Source organism: Typopeltis vanoorti, chromosome 4, assembly GCF_054136105.1.
Source record: "Typopeltis vanoorti isolate ZY-2024b chromosome 4, IOZ_Tvanoo_1.0, whole genome shotgun sequence".
Classification (NCBI taxonomy): Eukaryota; Metazoa; Arthropoda; class Arachnida; order Uropygi; family Thelyphonidae; genus Typopeltis; species Typopeltis vanoorti.
The window spans coordinates 54691027-54718389 of NC_143552.1; the positions used below are offsets into that span (position 1 = coordinate 54691027).

At 35.1% G+C, this 27363-nt stretch overlaps 1 protein-coding gene across 1 annotated transcript in view; it reads left to right on the top strand.

Annotated features, from left to right (window-relative positions):
* Nucleotides 1-27363, top strand: part of LOC150107312 (attractin-like protein 1) — a 447772-nt gene that overhangs the window by 260707 nt on the left and 159702 nt on the right. Inside the window, exons 13-14 of the mRNA XM_090391786.1 lie at nucleotides 2698-2907; nucleotides 11127-11327. Coding sequence (XP_090247912.1) covers nucleotides 2698-2907; nucleotides 11127-11327 — 411 coding nt within the window. The remainder of the gene's footprint in view (nucleotides 1-2697; nucleotides 2908-11126; nucleotides 11328-27363) is intronic.

Sequence of the window (27363 nt, forward strand, 5' to 3'; positions counted from 1 at the left end):
CTTGATGAAGACTCCCTTGATGAGTCCTCAATTCCCTGGAGGTCTCTCACAACAGTAATATATAATAATCACATTATGAAAGAAAGTGGCATCACACCTGATTTCAAAATTGGAGTTATTCAACATTGTCCCTTACTTTATTCGGGTGACATCCTACTAGGAACATGAAAAATACAACTACCTTCCAACTATAGAACCAATTGAACAAGTAGAAAGATTCAGCTATTTAGGCACAATTTTTTAATGAGATGTCAAACTAAATATGTAAGCAGACAATAGAATAAGGAAAGCTGGTATATTGGGAAGCCATTTGAATAAGCTTATACAGACTAAGAGGGATCATCAAAGACACCATGTTGCTCCCTCCATGAAAATGTTATTTGCAAACCTACAGTACATTTTGTATCATAGGTGATCTAAGGTTTTTTTTTTTTTTTTTTTTGGTTTTTTTTATCAGTTTTATATATTTTTGAAGTTATTTTCACATAGTCTGGAAATCCTGGAAACTAAACTTTTTCAAGCTACTTCAGACCTCTAGTAAGCGATCATCTCCCAGCTAAAGAAAGTCACAAGCATTCATGTCTCAGCAGGAATCAAACATGCAGCCTGTTGGTTGGGGGGAGACAGAGAGAGAGAGAGTGTGCACTAACCTGGCCAACAAAGCCATATATCTTCTGGATCTGAGGGTTAGTAATATAAAGGTTCATCAAAGAGAAAAGACAATAGAATTGAGATGAGATTTTTGAGAAAAATTAGAGGAATGAGCAGATATCATCAATGATGGTATCATATTAAAATGGATAGGAAGGATCTACATTGTTAGCATTCAAGAATAGATGAGTAGAGCTAATCTATGGTATGGTCACTTAAACAGAATAGGAGAGCAAAGGTTAGCAAAATAGGTATTTGATGCCAGTATGGATGTAAAATTATCGAGAAGGCCAAAAGTCTCAAAAGTTAAAGACTCATTAGAAGACCACATCTAGTTAGATTGATGCAATAGAGCTTTAGAAAAATAAAATGCAAGAACTTATGTAGGATATTCTGAAATTTTCATGTAGCTCCTAATATTAGAATCACATGAATATTTTGCTCTGTCTGAAATCTGGTGATGAATCTTAAAAAAAAAAAAAAAAAAAAACAGCTAACACACCTTCATTCATCTTGCTCCCTTGCCATGTTTATTATTAACAGGATTTTGTTTTTTTTGTTCTTCAATTTTAAGTTAAATTTTTAACCTTTTAAAATCCATAATTTTTTTTTCATTTGGTATATTTATTGGCTTCATTAATGCATCATTTCTACTATTTAAGATATGTTTCTATACTCACATGTTGGTTTTCCACCCTCATCATTCCCATCCCCCCCCCCCAAAAAAGAAATCATATTCTTTTAGCTCACTCATCATTTTTTTTACTAAATATAGAACTAAATATGTCATCCCTGCCACAATAAAAATACATAGATATGTCAAATTAATACTCCTAATATAATACATTTTGAAGTATTTAAGTTTAATATTTTAATATTAATAAGAATTTTAATATTTAGCCTATAGATTGGAACACAAGGATAACTCTATTATCTTGCGCTATCAGAGAACTGAAATTAACATTAGTTTGGAAGAAAATTGTAATAGCTACTAATAATCTAGGCTTATTCATAATATCCTGTACTTCCCCTTGAAGATGAATTAATGATGAGAATTATCACTTATTTTTCATTCATTCCAAGATCATCTTTTGTTCCATTTAAAATAATCGAAATTTTGCATTTCTTAAAACTTCTAAATCTGTTTAACACTTTGATTGCCAAGCTGAAAATTGGAATTTCGTGTGGCGGCCAAATTTTTAAAATTTTTTTATTTAGTTAGCGACGTCCACGCGATAACGCATGATCGGCCGCTTGGTGAGGACTCACATCACGCGATATCACTTGATTGGCAATGAACATGTTAACATGTTCATTGCCAATCAAGCGATATCGCGTGATGCGAGTCCTCACCAAGCGGCCGATCACGCGTTATCGCGTGTGACTGTCTTTAGGAGGGAGATGGTCACTATCTGGTGTGAGCCCACTTATCAGAGGAAGTAGCTTGAAAAATTTATTCTCTAGAGCAGGGTTGACAGACTATGTAACAAAAAAAAAACAAAAAAACTGATGATCCACCAATGGTACTATTGTACTCTACAATCTTTTGTGTGGATGACTGTTAACATTACACACACAAATGTAAGGGTTTTTTGATGACCCCCCTCCCCAAAAAAAAGAAGTCATTTTAAACTCATTAGATAATGTTAATTGAGATTTATTTTGAATATTTGTAAAACTGCACTAGAAAATAGGAGGAATTTCAGTAGTCATAAGTGGGTTTGGTGCATGAAATCAGATTTAACACATTCATTGCCAAGCTGAAAATTGGAATTTCGTGTGGTGGCCAAATTTTTTTACTTGATAGCGACGTCCACGTGATAACGCGTGATCGACTAAAGACAGTCACAAACTTATAACCTGTTGGTTGGAGAGTGAATATGCTAACCACTTGGCCATCCAGTTCAGCATATATTTTTATAAATTTTTATATTTATATTTTACTTGCCAACATCCTTTGTAAAGTATGTTTTCATTTTTTATAAATTTGTTAAGTTAAATGTTTTGATATATATGTATGTGTGTGTGTGTATTATAAATTTATAGTTAATGGATCAGAAAAAGCTGTTCTTACTGATAATTTGAGGGCAAAATGTGAATTGCCATGCAGCAGCCGAACCACCTGTGAGAACTGTACCCAGGGACCATGTATGTGGTGTAGCAGTCAGAAACTATGCATTGAATCAAATGCTTATGCAGCTATGTTTCCTGTAGCACAGTGTATGGAGTGGACAACATTAGTAAGGGAATGTTCTGGTAAGATGGAAATTTTTATACTGCTATACCTTAGTTTCATTAATTGCTTTAACAAATATAATACTTGTAATAGTCTTATCATATAGGTCTTCATAATGATTTATTTATTATTCAAAACAATTTCATAAAGAATATATACTGGGGGAGAATATTTTGCCTATCTGCAATACAGGATTACCCAAACTTTAAAAGATTTACAGATTCTGGTTCCATGAAAATTCACTGATTTTTGGAACATCCTTTGTAATAATATGTTTTCATTTTTTGTTAAGTTAAATGTTCATCGAAAAACAGTTTACTGGATGGCAATTCATCAAAAAGGCAAATTATTGGATAAACAGTTTACCAAACGACAATTCTTTGCAAATGCAATTGATCGAAAAATAATTCGCCAATAATTTTTTGATGAATTCTTTTATAATTCATCGAAAGATTTATTTTCTTAAAAACGATAGTTTTTAAGAGTATGGTAAGAATACACCCAAGATGTTGACAACATATTTAGGTGGTCACTGAGACGTAATAATTATTTAGTTTTTTTACATTATTCTGTAAGTGTACCTACTACTTCATTGTGTAGATAGTGATTTATCTCTAGAGATAAATCACTATCTAGAAATAAATAGAGAAAAAAGTTCGTTCTACCTAATTTTTGCACAACAACAATGATTAGATGAAAATCAAAACTGACAAATTTTAATATGGATCTTAACTATAAAATTTCATTAAATTTCATCCAGCTAGAGCAGAATTATTAATATCATTTTGAAATTTCTTTACCAAAATTTTGTAATGTCTGGTTAAGCACAGCATGAAATTGACATCAATGACAAAATCTTATGTTTTGAAACTCATCTACTTCCACAGTGCTGCGATGTTCATTGCTAAATTTGAACAGTAATGACTGTCTTTCTTACCTAATTTTGAGAGAGAATCTTATTCTTATTAGTTATAAGCAGTAGCTCTTTTTTTAATCATATCGTACTATCTGTCCTGTATTACACTAGCTCTTGGTTTGTATTATTTAAAAACCCAATGTTGTTCTGCCTTATGAATTGTCATTTAACTGAAGGGTATTCAATTTAATGTTGCTTCCTGTAGATGCTACTTATCTTCCGTGCACTAGTAATATCCTTCCCTCATAGGGTTTTATGCCATGGCACAGCTTCATGCTTCTTCCTTCCAAGCTTGTCATAATCACTTGCCTTGTAGTTCCACAGATACCCCTTCTTGACAGAATATTCCTCATGTTTTTGAGTCTATCAAGTCAAGATTGCATGGTCACTTTCTCCACAGACATATTTGTCAAACTCATATAGAAAACAAAGAAGTTGTAAATCCAGCTACTACCAACATGGAAATGACAGGAGTGGAGGTCTAAGCTGCAAATGCGAGTCCCCTGAAAATGTACTCCATATATAACTCTCCAAACAAATAGTTATTGGAAGCAGACTTCACTGAAATTCTAGACACAAATGAAGCAGTGCTAGTATCAGGAGACCTCAACACTAAGCACATAGCTTGGAACAGCAGAATTACAAATTGAAATGGAAGAACCCTCAGTAACTTTGCTGCCTCCAGAACCGAAGTACTACAATGTGACAGGACTTCTTGCTGTCCTTGACATAGCTATACTACAAATTATCGTGCATCAATATGAAATAAGTGTGATGGACTACCTCAGCTCTGACCACAATCCAGTTTTATTCTAACTGGGCTTACAACATGAAAATATCCCAGATTAGGTCTCATCTGTCAACTGGAAAAAACTGACAACCACTCTATACAATTTTTTGGCCCAGTTCAGTTCCAGCCCTCAACTCAAAGGAAAAAAAATCAACAACTCAATTTTGAGATTAGAAACGCAGATAACAGCTGCTGCCACAAATAATACTGCAGTGCTCTTGTCTGCATTAACATCAATTTACCTTTTTTTTTTTTCTTTTTTTTTTTTGAACCATCATTCTAGTATTGAGAATACTGTGGAATGTCAGCCACATAGATAGCAAACAGCATAGCAAGGAGAACTACAAATTGAAATGATGCCTGCTGCGATGTTGTGTTCAGTGATCTAATTCCCTGCAGCTTCACTGGGAGTTTGCAACTGCTGAGTTATTATTTGGTTATTATTATTGACCAGTTATTGCGTTATTGTTGACCAGTTCTAGTGGGAATTTGGCCTGCAAGAGTGTGAAAAGAATCCCATTGTGGCATATTTTGTCAAATGCTTTGGCAACACCCAAGAAGATCGTTCCTGTGTGTGCTGCTTCCAGCTGAGCCATGCGCAAACTCCGACCAACTTCTTTATGAGATTAAAAACCTGATCTTGGAAAAGAACAAAGCCAGGTGCTAATACCACAGAATGCTGGTCCCAGAACACCAATAAGTGCTTAATAGGACTGCAAAGGAAGTTTGTTATTTGCTTGAAAACTATCAAAATCAACAGTAGGATTTGATTTGATTTTTTTATGGTGCAAAGACATCAAAGGTTATATAACCTGTGCCAGGACACAGGTTACAGCAGTGCATATGGTAAACGGTTAGTAGGACAATCACAAACATCCATTCCCTTGGTGGGATTCGAACCTGCTGCCTCTTGGCTAGAGAGTGTTAACCACTTGGCCAACCAGACCATCTCAACAGTAGGAGACAGAACTGCAGTTCTTAAACACAGAGAACCAGATGCTCTGGAAAATGACTAAGTTGAAGCCTTTGCCAACAGCCTAGAGAAGCAGTAGAGTCCAATCTACACTGATGTGGATTTAGACTTCATTAGTGAAGTAATACTTGGGTATGTTGTATGCTAAAACGCACAGAGTACATAAAACCCATCCAACTGACATCCCCCTGCTGATGTATGTGAAATCATCACCAAACTTTAGAATAGGAAAGTGCCACACACAGATAGGATTTCTAACAAAATCATAAATTGCCTGCCACATAGAGCCATAATGTGCATTGTTGCTATTATTAATGCAATAGTATGATATCACTACTTCTGTACACAATGGAACATAGAAGATGTAATCTTAATCCCAAAACCAGGAAAATCAGCACACCTTGCCCAAAACTATTACCCAATCACTTGCTTTTCTGGAAAAATAGCTGAGAGGGTAATACTAATAATACTGCAGAAAGTCACTAAAGAATTAAATCTCATCCCTGATGAGAAATTTGGTTTCTGGGGGAACCACTTCACAGAGCAAGTTCTTAGAGTTGTGAAAAACATCAACAGGGGCTCAGCTGGAAGCAGCACACACACACAGGAATGAGCTTCTTGGGTGTTTCCAAAGCATTTGACAAAATATGGTGCAATGGGGTTCTTTTCAACTCTTGCAGGCCAAATTCCCACTAGAACTGGTCAATAATAATAATAATGATAACCAAATAATAACTCAGCAGTTGCAAACTCCCAGTGAAACTGCAGGGAATTAGATAGTCTCAACACAACATCGCAGCAGCCATCTCCCCAGGGCCCCTTGCTATGCTGTTTGCTATCTATGTGGCTGACGTTCCATGCACACAGTTGCATCCACAATGACTGTATATGCAGATGATACTTCAATAATGATTCACTCCTGGCAACCAAAAAAACTGCAAAATGCAGTCTCAATACTAGAACAATGGTTCAAAAAAAAATGGCAAATTGATGTTAATGTGGACAAGAGCACTGCAGTATTGCTCAGAAAAAGAGTGTCCCCAAAGGGCAGAGTTGCCACATCTGGCACCCCTATTCCATAGCAACCAGTATCCAAATATTCAGGAGTACAACTAACTCATATCAGTCATGTCTACTCAAAAGCAAATAGGGCCATGGGGGAGCTATACCTGTTAATGAAGCATCATAAATGGCTGTTGATTAGGCCAGTATGATCAGTATTAATATGTTGTAGGTTTATAACCTTTAATAAGTGAATTTCATTCCTAATGTATGGCTCACAGAGGATTCAAACATTAGCAAACTACAGACAATACAAAAATAAATGTTCACAAAAAGTGTTTAATGTGCCATGGTTCATAAGAAACATACAGCTTCACCAAGAGGCATATATCCTTGAGATCAAAACTTTCGTACACTAAAAGGTTGTAAATTCTTTGCAGATGCTGCTGTTCATCCTAACTCACTAATCTGCCAAGTGGTAGACTATAGGGAGCATAACCCTGCAAAATGCAAATGTGCCCAAACTATACTGAACTGGTAAGTTTTTTAAAACCTATTGCCAGAAGCCCAAAATGGGCAAGCCAAAAGGCTCAATAATATTTCAAGGTCTGTTACTGTTCTGCCACCTAACAGTAAACTAAAATAAATATCTGGGGACAAATATCCCAAAAACCCATACCAAACAAGTAGTTAAAAAACGCTTGTAGTCAGTAGCCTACAATGAGTGAGCCAAGTGTTCAATAATATCCCTTAATCCAGCAATTTTGTTTCCAATCTGACAAAGGACCACAGGTTTAATCAATCCATCTTGCCAGTACAGTTAACCTTAGTATCGCTTCTGGGTTTAGCTCCCACTGATAAGACCTTAATAAAGGTTGAAATGGTCTGTGCAGTGGTCATAATGCAAAGCACACATACCCTAAAGAACACATGCTTTGTATTAATGGATACTCAAATAATATGAAGTCATTAGCCCTTATATACAAATAGCCTAGTTATGAAGGTACTTCACTAAAAAATTTGCTTACACTTGGATGAAGGATTAAACAAGAATATAATTTCTTGCCATCTTTAATTTAATTATGCATGTCTTAATTCAGAAACATAATGTCAATAACGACTAAACTTTAAAGATGCCAAGAAATTATATTCTGGTTTTAATCCTTTATCCAAATGTAAGCAAACAAAATTTGCATGCAAAGTATTTTCATGCTGGGTGCAGTCATGAAGATACTTCACATGCAAACTTTATTTGCTTACACTTGAATAAAGGATTAAAACAAAAATATAAATAAAAATATAAAAAAACGTTCAATCAAGTATTTACCATTATTATTAGCCCCACATTTTTACTCCAATATTTATTGATTTTGAGTATTTTTCCTAGTCTGCAGTTTTCTTCAGTAAAGACCAGGTTTTTCCATTTTCTTTGTCTGCTGTCATTTCTAATTACTTCTAATTTCCTCTAATTATTCCCTACTGAAATCTTCAGTATGCTCACAGGCACAAGTAAGTCTCATTGTCAGATTTTGAAATTGTGCATGTTATTCTTCTTGAAATTGACTTCCATTCAAGAAGTTTATCTTCATGTATTTCTTGAGGTCTCATCAGTAGGAGTTAGCTAGACTCATAGCGAGAGCTAAATCAGTTTGTTAATAATTTTCCATGTGTTTTTATAAATGACTTATGCATTAATTTAGCTTTCCTAATCTGCATAAGTCTAGATTGCTCACAGTGATTAGATATCAAGAAAGATTTAAAGTCTGGGTAGTGACTATTCCCATAATGCATAGCAATATACATATCTAAAAGCAACTGTACTTCATATTATGGGATGCTATTTGGGACAATGCTTCATACAAACTTCTGTTTGCTCATGCTTGGTTAAAGGATTAAAACAGGAGGATAATTTTTTGTTAAGTATAAATTACTTCTCTTTTGAATCATACAGTTGCATTAGATACCTGCCCGAAAAAATTCTGGTGATAATAAACCGTTTTATTTGTCATTGTTATTATCAGCTTCAAGACCATGGAGTTAAGAGACTTTGCAGGAGGTCTTACCCTCACATGAATTCACTGTCTCTGCACTCACCAAACTCTCAGGCAATGCATTCCAATCATTCACCACTTATGAGCATAAATATTTGTGAATGCCATGAGATGGTGATGAATCTCATTGCCTAGTGTCAGATAAAATATTCCATGTTTCAAAGGATCATGGTTCAATTCTTGTTTGGTCACCATAGTATTTACAGATTATATAACCCATTGCTCATCTCCAATATTAATGTATTATTGGTTTATAACCTATTGTGGGTAAGATTCACATATAATTTTTTTTAAATGTCCAAATGGCATTTTGAATTGAACTAAAATGAATTTAAAAGTTTATATCCACCATATGACAAGTGAATTTCATTTGACACAGTCAATTATAAAGATTTTTGTTTTCATGTATTTCATTTCTTTAATCTTATATACAGTTATTATTCATAATTTATTGTAGGTTTGAATCTTTTCAAAAATTGAAATGGTCATAAAGTACTTTTGATTTCAAATGGTATAAAAAATGTTTGCTTAGAATGAATAACCAATTAGTAAAATTGTGAAAGGAAGAATTGAAACATTGGTGTCTTGAAGCAATGGTATTTCCATATCATATATATATTATACTGCTGCATTTTTCATTAATAAACATAATAAGATAACAAATGCTCAAGGGGAAAATAATTTTAAGTGCCTATTATCTTGTAGAAATAGATTTTGAAGTGATTAGTATACACTGATTGTGAGTGACTTTAAAGATGAGTATATAGGGTTTGACGAATACGCTCGCCCGTGGTAACTTTTTTAGATCAAACAAAATATTGTTTATTTAATAAAAAAAATAACTTTTTAAATTAAGTCTTTTAAATCTAAAAAAAACACAGATGCAACATCACTGATCAGTTTATGGAATTCTTACCAACTTGAGACATATCACGAAAAAAAAAAAAAAAAGAGATCTTGAGCAAGCACTTTTGTTGCATAATGAGTAGGATTTTGCAGCATAGTTTGTTGAGCTTTGGTGATTAGTATTTAGTGAATTCAAGTGTCCATAGAATCCTAGGATCCCATGAGGATAGTCCATCAATAATAATAATAATAATAGCAATAATTATAAGAACATACTCAAGCCACTTCTCCCCCCCCTCTCTCCTTTATGTGAATCCTGCTCAGAACAGCTTACAAACCTGTGATGTTATTATTATTATATGATATCTCCATAGAGTCCAGAAACTCATTGTGGGATCCCACCTAACCTAACACTTCTTACACAAAAAATCTAGTCTGCACAAACTTACACAACTTCCATGGATGACCCTTAGTTTTCTGACTGTTTGTCATATATTGAAAATTTTTCTTTGTATCAATTATCCATTTTATAAAATCCTTCACCAAATTTATATCATGTCCTTTTTTTTTTTTTTTCACCTATCAGCTACACTTTGTAACTTGCACACCCTCTACCTATCCTCATAAGGAACATTCAATATACCTTTCACCTGTTTGGTCACTCATTTCTGCATCCCCTCTCTACCACCTCCTGATTCCCCCCCCCCCTGCAAGAAACCCAGGTGACCAAATCTGTGACCAAAGCCTTATATAAAGGGATAATAACTTCCCTTTTACTCGTTAGCATTCTTTTCAACATGCGAGATTCCTTGAGCTATTTTGCCATCTCTTGCAATATGTCCCCTGAATTTCAAATTCCTCTCCATTATCACCCCCAGATCCTTAGCCTCATATCAATTTCCTGTAAACTATCATCAATGTGATATAAAGGTTACTCGCATTTAAAGGAACCATGATATAATGGTAAATACAGTGGTATGTGCAGTGTAATTGTGAGTGATACGATGGTTAAGGCATGGTTTGTCAGTCTAGATTTGTTATTATAGCAAAATAGATGTATTTTGTAAGATCTGCCCAATGTCTGATAGTCTCTCTCTCTCTCTCTCTATTTTCATAATATAATTAAGATTTCACCAGGAACGAAATACCCTGTGCTTCTCCTCTAGTAATTTTTTCATTCCTCAAAACACAAATTGGATGGAGGACACATAATTAGATATAATACAATAACTTTGTAAGCTTAGTTGCTTCAGGTATAATTCCAGCTAACTAAAAAAAAAAATAATAATAATATTTTTAAAGGACAAAGTTCACAAAAAGGATACTTTCATATATTTGCGTATTTGATTCTCTTAAAATACATGTTTTAAGTAAAAATAAATCAGATATTTTGAGTTTAATTGACATGTGACTTATTGTCTCATACTTGCAGTTTGCTGCTATTTGTCTGGCATGAGATGAATCATTGCATTTGCTTTCCTTTAATTGTTAGTATTTTTAAATTTTTGAAAGTGTAGGTATACTATGAATATAGATCATAAATATTAGTTCTACGCAAAAATTCTACCAAAAAAAAAAAAAGTGGCATGTCAAAATGTGTTTTTTTATTTTTATTATTGAAATATTTTATTTATGACTTAAACACTAATTTTATACAACAGGGCTGAGTTGCAAGGATAAACAAACTTGTGATCAATGCCAAAAGAATCCACACTGTGGGTGGTGTGATGATGGTAGTGGTACTGGGCTGGGAGTCTGCCTTGAAGGATCTGCTTCTGGACCTGTTGTATGGGATGGTTCAAGTTACACAGTAAATAATTCAGTCTGTCCTTTGGGTCAATGGTATTTTACATCTTGCCCTGGTAGGTGTTGTAATGTTTTGAAGATCTTCTTTTTATTGCTGATGTTAGTGATATATTTATGTATACTTATTTTAAGAAATACATTAGAAGAATGAGAATTAAAAAAGAAAAGCATCAGTTAATGTTTCTTTCTATATTAGTTTATTTTGCTAGTGTCCACTACTATAAAATAGCACTTAACAATAAATAGCCTTGTGTTTGTATGCATGCAGCTGCTTATGATGGCAGCAGTGTCATATATTGCCACTATCTAGTAATGTTAATATATATAATACTACAATACAATAACAAAATTCAAAGATCCTTAAGTCTAAAGTGCTCCATTAGATGCCAAACTTTTGGGTTTGAAAAGATTATATCTATCTATTAAAGAAAATGCTAAGTTTTAATTCCAGGTTCAGTGGATTTTGTTCATTTATTATATTGTAGAGAGGAGATAAACAGCATTGAACTTTAAATGTTAGTTTTAATAATTTAAAGATTGTTCTTCTGACTAAGCATTTGTTATTTGTAATTCTGTTTTAATAAATGCAGAAGTGTAGCTATTTTAAGATCACTGTAGAGAAATGTCAATAGGGAAATGAATTGTTAAGTCTGTATAGTTATCTTCAACAGTTAGCAATGTCGAATGCATCTAGTACAAATAATTTGTACTGAAAAAAAAAAACAAAAAAAAACATTTTTTTAGTGATTATATTTTCCATTTTAGTAAGGAAGTTTATTATATCTTGAAAGCATCCTTAGTCAGCTTTTTTTTTTTGTAAAATTTATTTAAGAATAAAAGGTAAGAGCATTCAAAAATTTCCCTGAACACTGGAAAATAATAAAAGCTAAAAATATGTTTTAAACCATTCACCAATTGTAGTGATACAATTAGTGAATGGTTTTTTGAGGACGGTTAAGTTAAAGGTGAAATTCCTATTTCTGAGCTGCAGGCCAATCTGAAGACTTTTTGCTCAGCAGCAATCTTTTGATTTTCACATATACTATGTGGTGGACAACTTGTCTGAATGTATGGGTTATAGATTTATTTTTTTTTTTCCAGTGGCATACTAAATAATAATAATTTGTTTTACATTATTTAATTATGTAAGATTTTAGTACATATTTCAAGGTTGAGCTTGATTTGTGTATATGCTATATAAATGATTTTGTTTTCCTGTTGAAATATTTGAAGTGGACTTTTCTTTCATCTGATAATAAAGGATAACCAGTATGACAAGTTTCCATCATCCGTTAGGAAACAGTGCACTTCTACCTTGACATGTAGTGATGAGGTGGTAGTGCCTCTATATAAGGCATTGGTCTGGCCACACATATGGACTATTGTGCTCAAGTTTGGTAACCTAGTTTTCATTATGATGTAGAAACACCAGAGAGGGTCCAAAAACAAATGACCAAAGTGATATCAATAGAGACCTTCAAGTTAGTTAAGGGTATCTACCAGATTAATACAGAAGGAATTATAAAAAGAGTGCATGCTAAGATGGAAAATATGAGAGGCATTCCTTGGAAGTTGTATAATGATGTGGTGAAGAAGGGTGTGAGGAGTAGATTTTTTATGTGGAGAGTTGTTGGTGAGTGAAATGTATTGCCAGAGTGCATTGTGAAATGCAGGGAGTGTAAATAACTTAAAAGTTCATTATGATGGACATGTTGCTGGTTGAGTGGGCCTTCCACAATGAATTCATTCACTCCATGGGGGTTTTCTGAAATAATAATATTAATCATATACCTTCTTCTCAACAGCTTAATGGGCCATTTATGGTGGGGGGGGAGAGGGGCTGAAAAGTTTTGATAAACACTTAGAACAAAAACTATATTAAAACAATTGATATAGCCGTAAGGAAGAACATATCTTAAAACCCTTTAACCACATGTTTCATCAAATTGTAATAACACTGAACAACAAAATTTTACAAAAGTCATCCACCCCCCCCCAGATTAATTCAGTCATTTCTTATAGATTTCAAGGTACTGAATATGACAATGAAAATGCAATGGTTTGTGAGAGATCCATAATAGTTTTCATATAATAGAGTAATACATACTTATCACATACAGGGTGTTCGGGATAAATTTGACAGTTTCGTAAGGAAAAAGAAAATCTTCTTTGTATCTATTAAATTTAATGAATTGACAAAAAAACATTACAGGCAGAGTTAATTACAATACTATCAACAAGATTTACTCAAAATAACCACCATTAGCATCGATCACAGCTTCAATTCTGCTTCGGAACCTCGAACAAGCTGATGCTACAGTCTCCCTGGGAAGGGCCGCAAAAACTGTTTTAATTTTATCCATTAACTGGGCTTTTGTATTACTGGAAGTGCGATTGGTGTCTTTTTCAACTGCGCCCCATATAAAATAATCCATGGGGTTAAGGTGTGGGGAGTTTGGAGGCCAAACATTTGGACTGGTGAAGTCGTAGAAATTTTCAGACAACCATTTTTGACTTTTCCCAGAGGTGTGGCAAGGATCCTGCTGCCATACATACGGCCTACCATTGGCTACCCTTGTTATCCAGGGCTTGACTACAGTTAGCAACTCCACGAACAAAGCCCGAATTCCAATGCCAGGGTTCTTCAACACCTGTTCCTGCAGATTTGCGAGGAATTCTGCTGTACGAACGCAATCAGATCGTCTGCTAGGGATCTTTCTTCTTGCTACATCCTCGTAGTCACCATTGCAAGTCTCTAGTTCATGCCTGATTGTCTTTACTGTATTCAGGGAGCATTGGGCAGCAGTCGTAATATCCTTATTTTGATGGCGGGCACGAATCATCATGATACAAGTTATTCTCTTCCATGATTCAGGTGGGTTCCAGCTATCCATCCTTTCTGACATCTTGTATATGAATGAAGAAGGGTCCAAACTTTTAAATGAAGAGAAGTGTGTGTTAATACATGTAACTTACGGAAAAATATAATTAATTATAAATATGTCAAATTTATCCCGAACACCCTGTATACCAGTAAATATCAGCTTCTACATCTGACATTGCTTTGTCTATCACTTGTATAGCTGCTCAGGATCACCTCTAGCAAGCATATAACAGTAGTCAGCCAACATAGAAGTGGACTACTTTCCCTGGTATCATTTCTCCATTGTTGCAATTTCCTGATGGAAACATTCACAGTGCTCATCACTAACCATGTCGCAGTTGTGGGAAAGGAACAAGTGTATTTTTAAGAACATATTGGAGCCAAGTTTGTGATACAGAGACAAGTCCTCAACCAGTTCCTTGTAGTTTCTGCCCTGACATTTCCGAGGAAGTTAGTTGTCACCAAACAAAACGTGTCCCAAGCTTTTTTTTTCTCATCACCCTCTAGTAGCATGTTGTTGAACATCTCGTTAATGAAGAGCTCTCGGATCTGAGGACCCACAAAAACTCCCTCTTTAATTTTCACTTCGCTGAGTCGAGGTAATTTGTAAGCTAGATACTTGAAAGCTGATCCAGTCCAGTCCATGGCTTTTACAAATTTTTTATTAGACCAAGTTTGATGTGTAGATGCAGTTGCAGAATTTTGTACATTTTTGATAGTTAGTGCTGGGCATTGCACATTCTTCTCTCTGACCTTCAGAGAATTTTCTCAAAGGCTAGGCTCTCTTCACATAGTGCAAAGTCCTTGCTTGGCTATCCCATTCACACACACAGTACATTATATATCTCATGCAGACCACATCGCCACAGAGATGCCAGTCATACTCGGTGTATTGAAGACAGTCCCACAGCTGTTTTAGGTTGTAATAGGTTTCTCTCATGTAGGCAGTGTGTCTGACTGGAATGGATGGAAGCTGGTTTCTGTTATACAGCAACACTACCTTGGGACTCAATTTCGATGCGTCTATAAATAGTTGCCATTCATGCAGGTCATGTTTGATTCAAAAGGCAGTTATCAGGTCACCTACATCATAGCAGAATGCAAAGTCATCTTCCTTTTGGAAGTAAGGTGCAAACTGCTTGTGAAGAGTGTGAAACAAAGTCACTCAGGCATTTTCCTTGAGAAGATTCCGTTGTAGAAGTCTTGATCCCAGTAACTCCACTTTGGCTTTGGACAGCTCCAGATCACGAACAAGATCGTTCAGTTCTTCTTGTGTGAGAATGTGTGGCACAGATGATGCATGGATCATCATGCACCACGCGACATATGGATCATCATGCACCACGCAACATATGGATCATCATTAGATGCCCAAGGCTCAGGAGAGCCCAACATCAGTTCTCCTCTGTCCTCATCATCCTCTGAATCGATGGAAAATTCTTGCAGAGGTTCAGGAATGGGAAAGTCCTTCACTGGATGGAACTGTTCAGAGAGCAGATGGTATATTCAGGTACTGTCCACTTCTTTTTTCCTCATGATGCCTCCCGAAACAGGTGGTACTACCATGCAGAAGTAGCAGTCATTTGCATGTTTGCTTGGCTCTCTCCAAACCATAGGAACAGCAAATGGCATCAACACTTTACTGCCTTTCAACATTTCAGAAGATTTCTAGCACGCATACCATATCAAATGTGTAGCTCACTTGTGTAGTACTTACAACACAGGAATAAATAAGATTGTAGCCTAGGAAGTCACACAAACCTTACTCACCCTACGAGACTTCATTTTATACTAATGATTGCATCATCTTATGACAGTGATGTAATGATTCAACTGCATTGCATCAGCCAATGATACAAGAAAAGCCTGCAACTGAGATTTGCCAAAAATTTGTGTGAGACTTTAGGGGATTGTGCCCCAGCATATCCAACAGTTGCCAGACGAGTGGCCAAGTTTAAAACCGAGCATCCTGAGATGACGGATGCTCATAAGACCTTTTTACCTATGACCTTTTTTTAGTAATAGAGGAACCTGCAACTAATGGATAGATGAATTGCTATATATATATATATATATATATATATATATATATATATATAGACAGACACACACACTGCTTGGAATGAAGTTAACAGACACCATACTGTGAGGAACAAACAGCCATGGTGTCCACCTTAATAAGATGTAGATCCTCCTTTCGCTGTGATGTACAATCCAGTGGGCATACTTTCCACAAGCATACAATAGCAATCAATGTAGTCATGTAATGAGGTCCTGGACTGTTGTAGAACAGACGTCCCTTGACTTCACCTGATGCTCCAGTTCATCCCACAGATGCTCTCAATAGGGTTGTGATCAGTGCTCTGTGGAGCCAGTCATGTGTGGTGATCATGTCAATGAATTGTAATTACAACAGCAGCATTATGACACAGTTCATTGTCTTCCTGAAAGAGACAATGGTCAGTTCTACAGAGAAGCCACAAAGTAGGAAGCATTGCATTGCATTGTCTAGAATGTTCATATACCTCTCGGATTTCATGGCATCACAAACAGAGGTCCAATCATTCCTTCACTACAAGGCCAAACAGGAAAAATAGGACCTTACCATCACACTGCCACCTCCGAATTTCATAGTGGAGATTACACACTATTAAATAATACTATATACTATTAAATAATATTTTACGTGAATTATTCTGTTATTATAATTTTGAATTCATATGTCTGCTTACGGTATTTCCTTATTAAAACATATGAAGGTAAATCACCTTCTTCCATACTAGCAACTAAGTATCATATGCCTGCTGTGGCCTTTCAGCAGAAAGAAATAAGAAGAATATTAGACAACCTGAATGGTACAACATTGTCTGGTCCTGTTGACATCTCTCCTATTGTTCTCAAATGTTGTGCTTCAGAGCTAACACCTGTAATCTATCATCTCTTCAATCTTCTGTACTCAACTGGCACACTTTGATTGGTCCCATCTCATTGAAATTAACATATATTCAACCCATTCCATAAATAGGGAGATAAAAGCTTACAGACCAATTGCCATCACCTCAGTCCTCTCCAAAATGGAGAAAGTTATTTCATTGGTCAACTTCTTCACTACCTAGAAGCTCGCCAGTTAATCAGCAGTAGTATGGATTCTGCCCATCCAGATCCACACCTGATATCTTAGCCTGCAATACTCACCACTGGGCACGTGCCATGGAAAGGTTTGGAGAAATATGTACTATCACTCTTAACATTTCCAAGATTTTCGATTGTGTTTGACATCAAGACATGTTTTGCAAACTGCTTTCCTTCATTCTCTCTGCCATGCTCTTACTGGATAGCCAGCTCTCTCTCTCTGGTCATTCACTGTGTGTCATGGTGGATGACACCCTTTCTTTGAGCTTTGCCACCAATGCAGGAGTGTTTCAGGACTCTGTTCTCTCACCTACCCTTTTCTTTTATACATAAATGGCCTACTCTCAATCACTATAAATTCTATTCATTGCTTTGCCATAGCATTCTCCATTCATCTCCATCCATCTCTCCATTCATCCTACTCCTTTGACAAACCGTGTAGTTTCCAGACATTCCTTACATCAAGATCAACACTGATCTTCCTTCATCCTTCACCTACCATCTTCCATCCTTCAGTAGAGCAAGGATAACTTAGTCACCTTCAATTCTGCCAAAATGCAGTTCTGTCTCTTCTCTTGTAAAAGGAATCTCAGCTTACTTTCACTCATCTGCAGTAATATGCAGTCTCTAGACAGGATGACCTATTTCTCCTTGGACTGACATTTGTTCCTTTCTTGGAACACACATCACATCAATAGCTTCCTCAGATTCTAAAAAAAAAAAACTAGGCATTCTTTTCTTCTCAAGAATCTGTTACTCCCACCAAGCTACTATCTCTCTACAAATCCTAATCCACCCATCCTTAGAATACTGTTCACAGATTTGGGGTGGGTACCTAAAACCTAAAAAATTGTTGATTCTGTCCAGAGGAGGGCAACTCGACTCATAGATGACCCTTCCCACACAGGCTCATTTCAGCCTCTATCACAGATGCAATGTTTCAGCTCTTTGTTTCTTCTACACTTCCATGGAAGTACCATGTCATTTGGTACTTCCATGTCACTGTTCCAGTGAATTGGCAAACATCATTCCTCACTTGCTGTTAGACCTGTTAAAACAAGAGCAGCAGCTGTCCAGCATCCTTTTACAGTATAACTGCAAACTCATTGTACCTGCTTCTCCTTTTTTCATTTATTCTATCTATCCTCTGGAAGAGCCTTACCCATAATGTGTTTCCCAACAATTTCAATACCTGTATCTCTGTAATTGTCAATAGGTTTCTTCCTTTTCAATCCTTATCTACACCTCGCACATAGCACTGATGTACTATAGGTCCTTGTACATCTCATGTGTGGGTCAAATATTAAAAATGAGCAAGTGAAACAGTTCAAATTGTAATGGATAAAAAATATAAAGTCCAAATTTTGGCGCACTCTAATGTTATATAAAAGAAGCATTACAGTTGTGTAAGATTTGATTTTAAGATAACAATTTTCCAAATTTTTTGCATATTAATGCAACTATGCTTGTTCAGGTTAGGAGAATGCTTCATAGTCATGGCTGACTTTAAGACTAATCTTCCTGATCTGTAACAACTTTTGTATAGCATATCAGTTTTCTTCCATCTGATCCTGTATGAAGGAATATCCAAAGTGTGGTTGCCAGTCCAGACTTGGCATAATAATGGCAACAAGTATATTTCTTATGTTCTCTAAGGCAGCTATCAACAGAACTTCTTGTCTGTCCATAGTAGGCCAAGTCATGGTCACAGGGAATTTTATACACTCCAGGATATGCTTGTGGATGGAATTTATCCTAGGAGAGCATATCAGAGTTGCTAATTTAACATGTGGTGTGAAGGTCATATTAATATTAAGTACTATTAGTACTATTCTATTTCATTAGGACCTGTTGCCATTGGCCAGGAAAGTTTGGCAAAGATATTAAGTTTCTGTGGAAAGAGCTGCATTATTGGAACGAATAGCCCTATCTCTGTGTGTAATTGTTTTTACACATACTGTAAATACCATACTGTTGTGCTGGATGATGATATGATTGCTTATGTAGATATCTTCATGTGTGTGTGTGTGTGTGTGTGTGTGTGTGTGTGTGTGTGTGTGTGTGTGTGTGTGTGTTAGCTTTCTATAAATGGAAAAAGATAGGGAATCATCTGAAAGATGGGTGACTAATGTGTAAAGAAAAAGACAAACAATTATTAGATTATTTTTCTACTGTGAAGTGAATTTTTGGAATCTAAGGTGTCTTGTTCGTGAGACCAAATGGTAAACACATCATCAACAAAGCATACCACACTAAGGACTATTATGTAGCTGTGGTAAGTATTTTGTTTTTGAAGTGTTTCCCTGTAAAAGTTAGCTAAACGGTGAAAGCATTGAATAACTTTATCTGTTTGTAGATTTTTCCTTGCCAGGTAGTAACCTGCATACATAGTAAATTTAAATAATTTGAAGATATTAGGGGAGAAATTAGACTTAAGATATCTCTTCACAGAATTAGATAGAAGAAAACAATGTGCTATGTTGAAGTCGCTACAGGTCAGAAAGATTATTTTTAAAGTCAGCCATGAGTATGAAGCATTTTCCTAATCTGAACAAGTATGGTTGCATTAATTTGCCAATAATTTGAGAGCCTGTTATCTTAAGATCAGCTCCTACATAGCTGTAATATTTCATTTTTTTACAACATTAGAGGGTGTCAAAAATAGGACTTTAGATCTTTTGTTTATTACAGTTTGAATTATTTCACTTGCTCATTGTCACATGTAAACTGTATCATTGAGCAAGTGTTTTTTTGTACTCTGAAGATACTGGTTTGAAATTCAGTGAAATATAAGCCAGTTAATAAACATATTTTTTATAATTTATATTTTATATAATTTATAATATACATTAGCCAGCCTAGCTGACTGAGTGTCTGGAGAGCGGATACACTCTCCAGACAAAAGGCTGTGGGTTCGAATCCCGTCATGGACATGGATGTTTGTGATTGTCTGTGGAAATATTAGTGGTGGTGGTGGGCGGTAGATGGCGTTAGTGTGGTTCTGGTTCATTGTAGTTGGTGGATTGAGTAGAGACAGAGTGGTAGAGTAAGCCTTCCCTCGATGAGTCATGGACTCCCTGGAGGTGTCACATAATAATAATAATTTAGTTTGTTTAGTGTTGTAATACTGTTAAAATAAGTTACGAATAATGTTCAACACCTAAGCTTGTCTATTAGGTTAATTATGTCATCAACATTTCACATAGGATAGAGTAATGTGTTGCTCATTTTCTATGAAATGGCCACTGTGTTCACCAGAAGACCTTAACCTTTCTGACTTTTGGCTTTGGGGTTATCTCAAAAGCATGGCGTATCTTGGGTAAAGTTCTTCACCTGGAAGGTTTAAAAGACAAAATCACATATCATGTACGAAACCTTTTGACAGATCATTTGCATTGTGATTATTTGTGGTTAACAAGGGTGTCAGAACAAGGTTTTTTGCATGGAGGGTGTTGAATGAGTGGAATTCACTGTCTGACTTAGTTGTGAGTTCTTCATCTGTAAATGAATTCAAGAAGAGATATGACAGATATTGTTTTGCTAGTTTGGGTCTCCCACGATGAGTCTACTGACTCCATGGAGATACCCGTAATAATAATAATAATTTCTCAGATAAATTACATACATTATATGAAGACAATTATACGTAACAAATACTTTCTCATACATAAAATTTTTTTTTAAATAATAATAATAACAATAACTGTTTGCAACATAATAATAATAATAATAATTCCATTGTAGACATAATGCTGTATTACGATATCAGCTGTTGGTCTTGCATAAAGGCCAGCACATTGAACACCGCCTCCATTGATCATCTGGATCTTCATGACAGCTCCTTGCAGCATGTCAGCTGCAAGGAGTGATGTTTTTTTTATATCGTATTATATGTGATGTTTTTTTGTATCACATTATTTTATGAAATGAGCAAAATAAACATCAAATACACTCGGGTCTCTTTTTACGTGGTAGATATGTTCCACAGAAAACTGCATATAAAAAATCGCACAAAAAAGGCCTAACTTACGTTGAAAAATTAGAGATGCATTCCATAATTTTCTAAAACCGCATAAAACCAAAGCAATGAATTAAAATAAACCTAAAATCGCATTAAAAAAAAGTTTATGAAAATTCAGGAAAATAAGAATGTCTAAGTTTGTTTTAAAGCTTTATTAATTTAATTTTATTGAAAAGTAACAATTTTATTATTTTTTTTTTACATTTTGTATCAGAATTATCATCGCTATTAGACAATATTCGGTAACGTTTGCAAATTGGTGCAAAATCACTTTCATCACCAGAAGAGATAGTCAGCGCATGAGATCTGTATGGTAAAGGCAATGGTTCTTCACAAACAGAATTAACTTCACCCTCATTCTGTGCTGATTTTTTTTCTTATGACAATGTAATCAGTGATTAAACTTTGCGATGATGATTTCACTAATTTTTTATACATCTCTTCAGCTCACATTGGAATTTAAAGACTCATTCAAAATTTGTGTCATTAACAAGAAAATGATTTTCCAAATTATTGCACAGTTCAAGACCTTCTCGAATTATATTTGTAGTGAGGGGGACAGGTTTTCCTTCCGCTTTGCTATCGTTTTCTGGATCTTCGAAGATATCTAAAGTTAATTGATATCCAATAATATCATCGTCACTTAAGACATTATCCACAAGCAATTCGTCTACATCATTCGGGCTAAATGTATCAAAACCTTCTCCACCATTTCATTTGCCAAAGTAATGATTTCTTACCCTGTATGAATCAGGTAAGCTAAGAAATGCTATTCAGGAAATGAAAAGACTTGAAATTGAGATTTTAGGAATGAGTGAAGTTAGGTGGCCAAGATCAGGCAAAACTCAAGTTAATGACATGACAATGTACCACTATGGAAGTAGTGAAAACAACCATCAAAATGGAGTTGGAATAATATTAAACAAAGACGTCAATAAGTCACCGTTGAGCTTCATTCCCTACTCAGATAGGATGATGTTATTAAAACTAAAAAGTCAACCACTAGATATTAATCTTATACAGGTCTATGCGCCTACTGTTGACAAGAGTGATACCGAGATCGAAGAATTTTATGACCAATTAAAAGAACTAATGAAAAACACAAAAAAACATATTATTAATATCGTCATGGGTGATTTCAATGCTAAAGTTGGGAAAGGTAGAAGTGGAGATATAGTTGGCGAACATGGACTGGGAACAAGAAATGAGAGAGAGGAGACCGTCTTATTCAATTCTGCCAAGAAGAGGAGCTAATAGTCACAAACACATGGTTTAAGCTACCATCCCGAAGGCTATATACTTGGTGATCACCATAAGATAACAATACAAATATAGTCAAAAACCAAATTGATTACTTGCTAATTAATCAACGATTTCGAAGTTCCATAAAGAGCACAAAAACCTATCCTAGTGCCGATATTGCTTCTGATCATAATCTACTGGTGACAGTGTTAAAAATTAGACTGAAAGCTATACTTCAGAAACATCAACAAAAAAGGTTTGATTTAGGAAAGTTAAAAAAACCCAGAGATAAGAAACAAATTGAGTCAAGATCTGAATCGAGAGATAACACTTATCAAGAATGATGACGTCATGAGGGATGATGAATCATGGGACAAATTAAAATCTGTCTTCATAGAGTAATGTACTGTACCAATGCCTTGTGTTCTGATAGAGCAGTAAAAAAGAAAGATTGGATAACTGACGAAATTGTTTCTCTCATGGATCAATGCAGATCATATAAAAATCACAGTCCAACAAAATATAAAGTGGTTCAAAAAATTATTAAAGGCAAGATCAAAAAGCAAAAGAAATCTGGATGAATGAAAAATGTAGAGAAATTGAAATTCTACAAGAAAAGCATGACAGTTTTAATCTACACAAAAAGCTGAAAGAGACTTCAGGTATATTTAAGAAAAAACAACTATGTGTCCTTCGAAACAAAAAGGGAGAAATAATATCCGAAAAAGATGACAAAATACAAGAATGGGTGAAATATGTAGAACTCTTTTCTGATAACAGACAGAACCCAGAAAATACTTATGAACAGATGGACAGTCCATGCATTCTAAGATCAGAGGTAGAATGTGTGCTGAACTCGGCTAAAAATGGTAAAGCCTTAGGCCCTGACAGAATACCAGCAGAAATAGTAAAGTTATTAGAAGGTGACAACATTGCTATTTTAGTAAAGCTATTTAATAAGGTCTATGATAAAGGCATATTCCCACAAGACTGGTTACAGTCGACCTTCATCATGCTACCTAAAAAAGCTAATGCGAAAACTTGTAATGACTATAGAATGATCAGCCTAATGAGTCATGTTCTCAAAATGTTCCTGAAAATAATTCAAAAACGAATATACAGAAAATGTGAAGACACCATCAGTGATACCTAGTTCGGCTTTAGAAATGGTTTGGGAACAAGAGAGGCTCTTTTCTGCTCTCAAATCTTATTCCAAAAATGTATTGATCAAAACAAGGAAGTATTCATTTGCTTCATTGACTTTGAGAAAGCATTTGATAAAGTCCAACATACTAAAATGATTGCACTATTAAAGAGAATTGGATTAGATGGTAAAGACATCAGGATCATTCAAAACTTATATTGGAACCAAAAGGCATCTGTTCCAGTTGATAACATTATTACAGACCCCATTAACATCAAACGAGGAGTAAGGCAAGGATGTGTGTTGTCACCTCTTCTTTTTAACATATACTCAGAAGCCATATTTCAAAAAATCTTAAAAGGAAGAGAGGAAGGGATTAATGTAAATGGTGAAATCATCAGTAACATCCGATATGCTGATGACACAGCTTGCCTGGCTGACAATATTCAGGATCTTCAAAATCTTCGGGAACTAGTGACTGAAGAGAGTGAAAAAATGGGATTAAAAATAAATATCACCAAAACTAAATTCATGGTCATAAGCAAGAAACCAATTCTTAATTCATCACTTTCTTTAAATGGGAAACGAATAGAAAGAGTGACAAAGTTTAAATATCTCAGATGCTGGTTAAATGAAGAATGCAATCTAGAAATGGAAATAAAAGTTAGAATTGAAATGGCAAGAAAAAACTTTCTCCTGATGAAATCAATACTGTGTAACCGCAACTTAAATTTAGAGCTTAGAGTACGCATGGTTAAATGCTATGTATGGTCTGTACTGCTGTACAGTGCAGAAACTTGAACCTTGAAGACAACATCAATAAAAAAAACTTAAAGCCTTTGAGATGTGGTTATACAGACGAATGTTAAAAATCCCATGGACAGCAAAAACGTCCAATCAGGAAGTACTGGAACAAATGGGGAAATCACGTGAACTTTTAGATACCATAAAAAGAAGGAAAACTGCACATCTTGGTCACCTACTTCGTAATGAAAAATATAAAATACTTCAATTGCTTATAAAGGGGAAGATAAATAGAAGAAGAGGACAAGGAAGATGAAGAAAATCTTGGCTGGCAGACATCAGACAGTGGACTGGCATGAACTCTGAGGGACTGTTTAGAGTGGCTGAGGATCACTCAAAATTTGCCAAGGTGGCCGTGACCTCCGATAGGAGATGGCACTCAAAGAAGAAGAAGAAGAAGAACGATTTCAGCTGATAATGTATATGTTTGCATGGCTGCACTGTTTCCAACACATCTAGGCCAAGCTGCTTTCCAGCAGGCACTTAAAGTTTGTGGTCTTATTTCAGCGATAGCAGATGCAACATGATTTAAGCAGTCCAAAATAGAATTTTTTTTCCAAACATCGGTTATTGTTAATGATTCATTTTCTAGTTTATCCAATATAAATTGAAAAATGTGCTTAACGTAATATTTTTTAAAAGTAGCAATTATGCCTTGATCTAATGGCTGAATAATGCTTGTTGTATCGTGTGGAAAAAAACACTACCTGCACATTTGGATGTTCTAAATGTGGATGACTTGGTGCATTGTCAACAGTTAATAAAACTTTAAAATCTAGAGCTTTTTGCTTCATATATGTTTCCACTTCTGGTACAAAGTGATTATTGAACTATTCAGTAAATACAGCAGTTGTTACCCACGCCTTTGTATTAGCCACCCAATGTAGCGGAAGCTGTTTTGGATCTTTCTCTTTTAGAGCACGTGATCTTAGAAATTGATTTACTAGGAGGGATTTCAACATTCGATCATCTGATGCATGCTACAAAGTAACTCTAGTTTTGCTTGCTTTAAACCCACTTGCTTTTTTCTCAGACTTTGCGATGTAAGGTTCGATTAGGCATTTTCTCCAAAACAATCCTGTTTCGTCAGTGTTAAACACTTGATCGAGACAATATCCACCATCTTCAATAATTTTGGCTAACTTCTCTTGAAAAATTTTGGCAGCTGCTTCATCTGCTGCTGCAACCTCGCCTGTAATCTTCACGCTATGAAGTGCATTCCTTTTTAAAAACCCGGTTAACCATTCTTTGCTAGCTGAAAATTTTTTATCAGCCATGAAAGCTGAAGTAGACAGCTCCAATTGCTTCATCTGTTCATAAAATAAAACCGAAGAGCTTTTTATTTAATTAAATAACCACTTATAGGAATTCTTCTTTGAGTTAATTCTCCAATCCAAATTACGAGCGCTCGTTCCGTTTTTTTCTAATAAAGCATCTCTTGAGTACGATGATAATTTGGCACTTAGTTTTGTGCCAGAAATGACAGATTTTCTTATTGCAACTTCATTCTTTTGAATTGCTCTTATAGTAGATTCGCCTAAATTAAAATGTTTCCCAATTGGCATAGATCCTTCTCCTTTTGCTAAGTGATCTAAAATTGCAATTTTCATTTCCAAAGAAATTGCTTTTCTTTGGTGCTTTTTTTTTTCTCCATTGGGCCAAATTAAATCTTTAAAATAACAATTAGCAAAATTTAGACTTTCTATAATAAAAAGACAAACACCACTTACTCACATGCAAAATTAAACTTCACGAACACTTACTGCTTTCATGTTGTCACGTTACGCCAGAATGTGCTGGAACACACTGTTCATTATGTTCAACGCGATGAACAAATTGGTCACAACAAGCGAAATCACATGCTTTTTAAGTAAAATTTTCCAACTGTTATACAAGCAAAATAGTTGCCACTTTAAAAACTACAATGATCATAAAAGAGAAGTTAATTTTCTGCTGTGTAATAATAAACACCTCATTACACAATACAGATTGATTACCCCAAGGTTTCCCAAACTGTGTTCTGCAAGTTCTCCTGGAATTTGTCATTTTAGTTTTCTAAGAATTTTTCATGATATGTCGAAAAAGTTCAGACCCAGAACGTCTAAATAACATCTGTGTAGCAAATGTTAGTGACCAAGCCGTGTATTTTTAAATGTGGAAGTATTCATGAATTATTGTTAATTTTCACACATTGAAATCTTTCAACATTCGGGAAAGGGAATACTGCTGATTATGATCGGTCATAAAAATTACCTGCAAGCCGATTACAACGATGTGCAGCATATCCTCTGTTCTCAAAACTGAACGAAATAACATCTGTGTTGCAAATGTTAGTGACCAATCAGCAAGGAAGTATAAAGAAAAATTTTCCACTGAAATTGAAGATCAAGATAGTCTGTATCCAGTTCTCAGATCTAGTAATACTGAATACTTTCTTCACAAGTTCGTATTGTAGGATGAAAGTGCTTGTTTCGAAACCGTAATGCCGTGATTTTTTAAAAGTAATAGGCCTACAGATTTAAATTTTAATATGAATAAGAGACAAGGGACTTTGTTAAATTTTGGTGTTAAGAAATCTCTCATTGAAGGTGTTTGTGATGCAACAGAAAGCGATTCATCCACCTCCAGCTTACAAAGCAATCTCCAGGTTGCACAAAAGGAGGGGAAAACTATCAGCACACAGGAGAAAAAGCCTGCATTCGCTCGTAAGTACTTATAATATTATAAATTTTTGGTGATCAGAATGGGATATGTCAATGAAAATCAGCACAAATTAATTTAATGATGTTTATGTTTAATTAATTAATTAATAATCACTTATTAATAATAAAAATCAGCTTAATTAATGATCACTTATTAATTAAT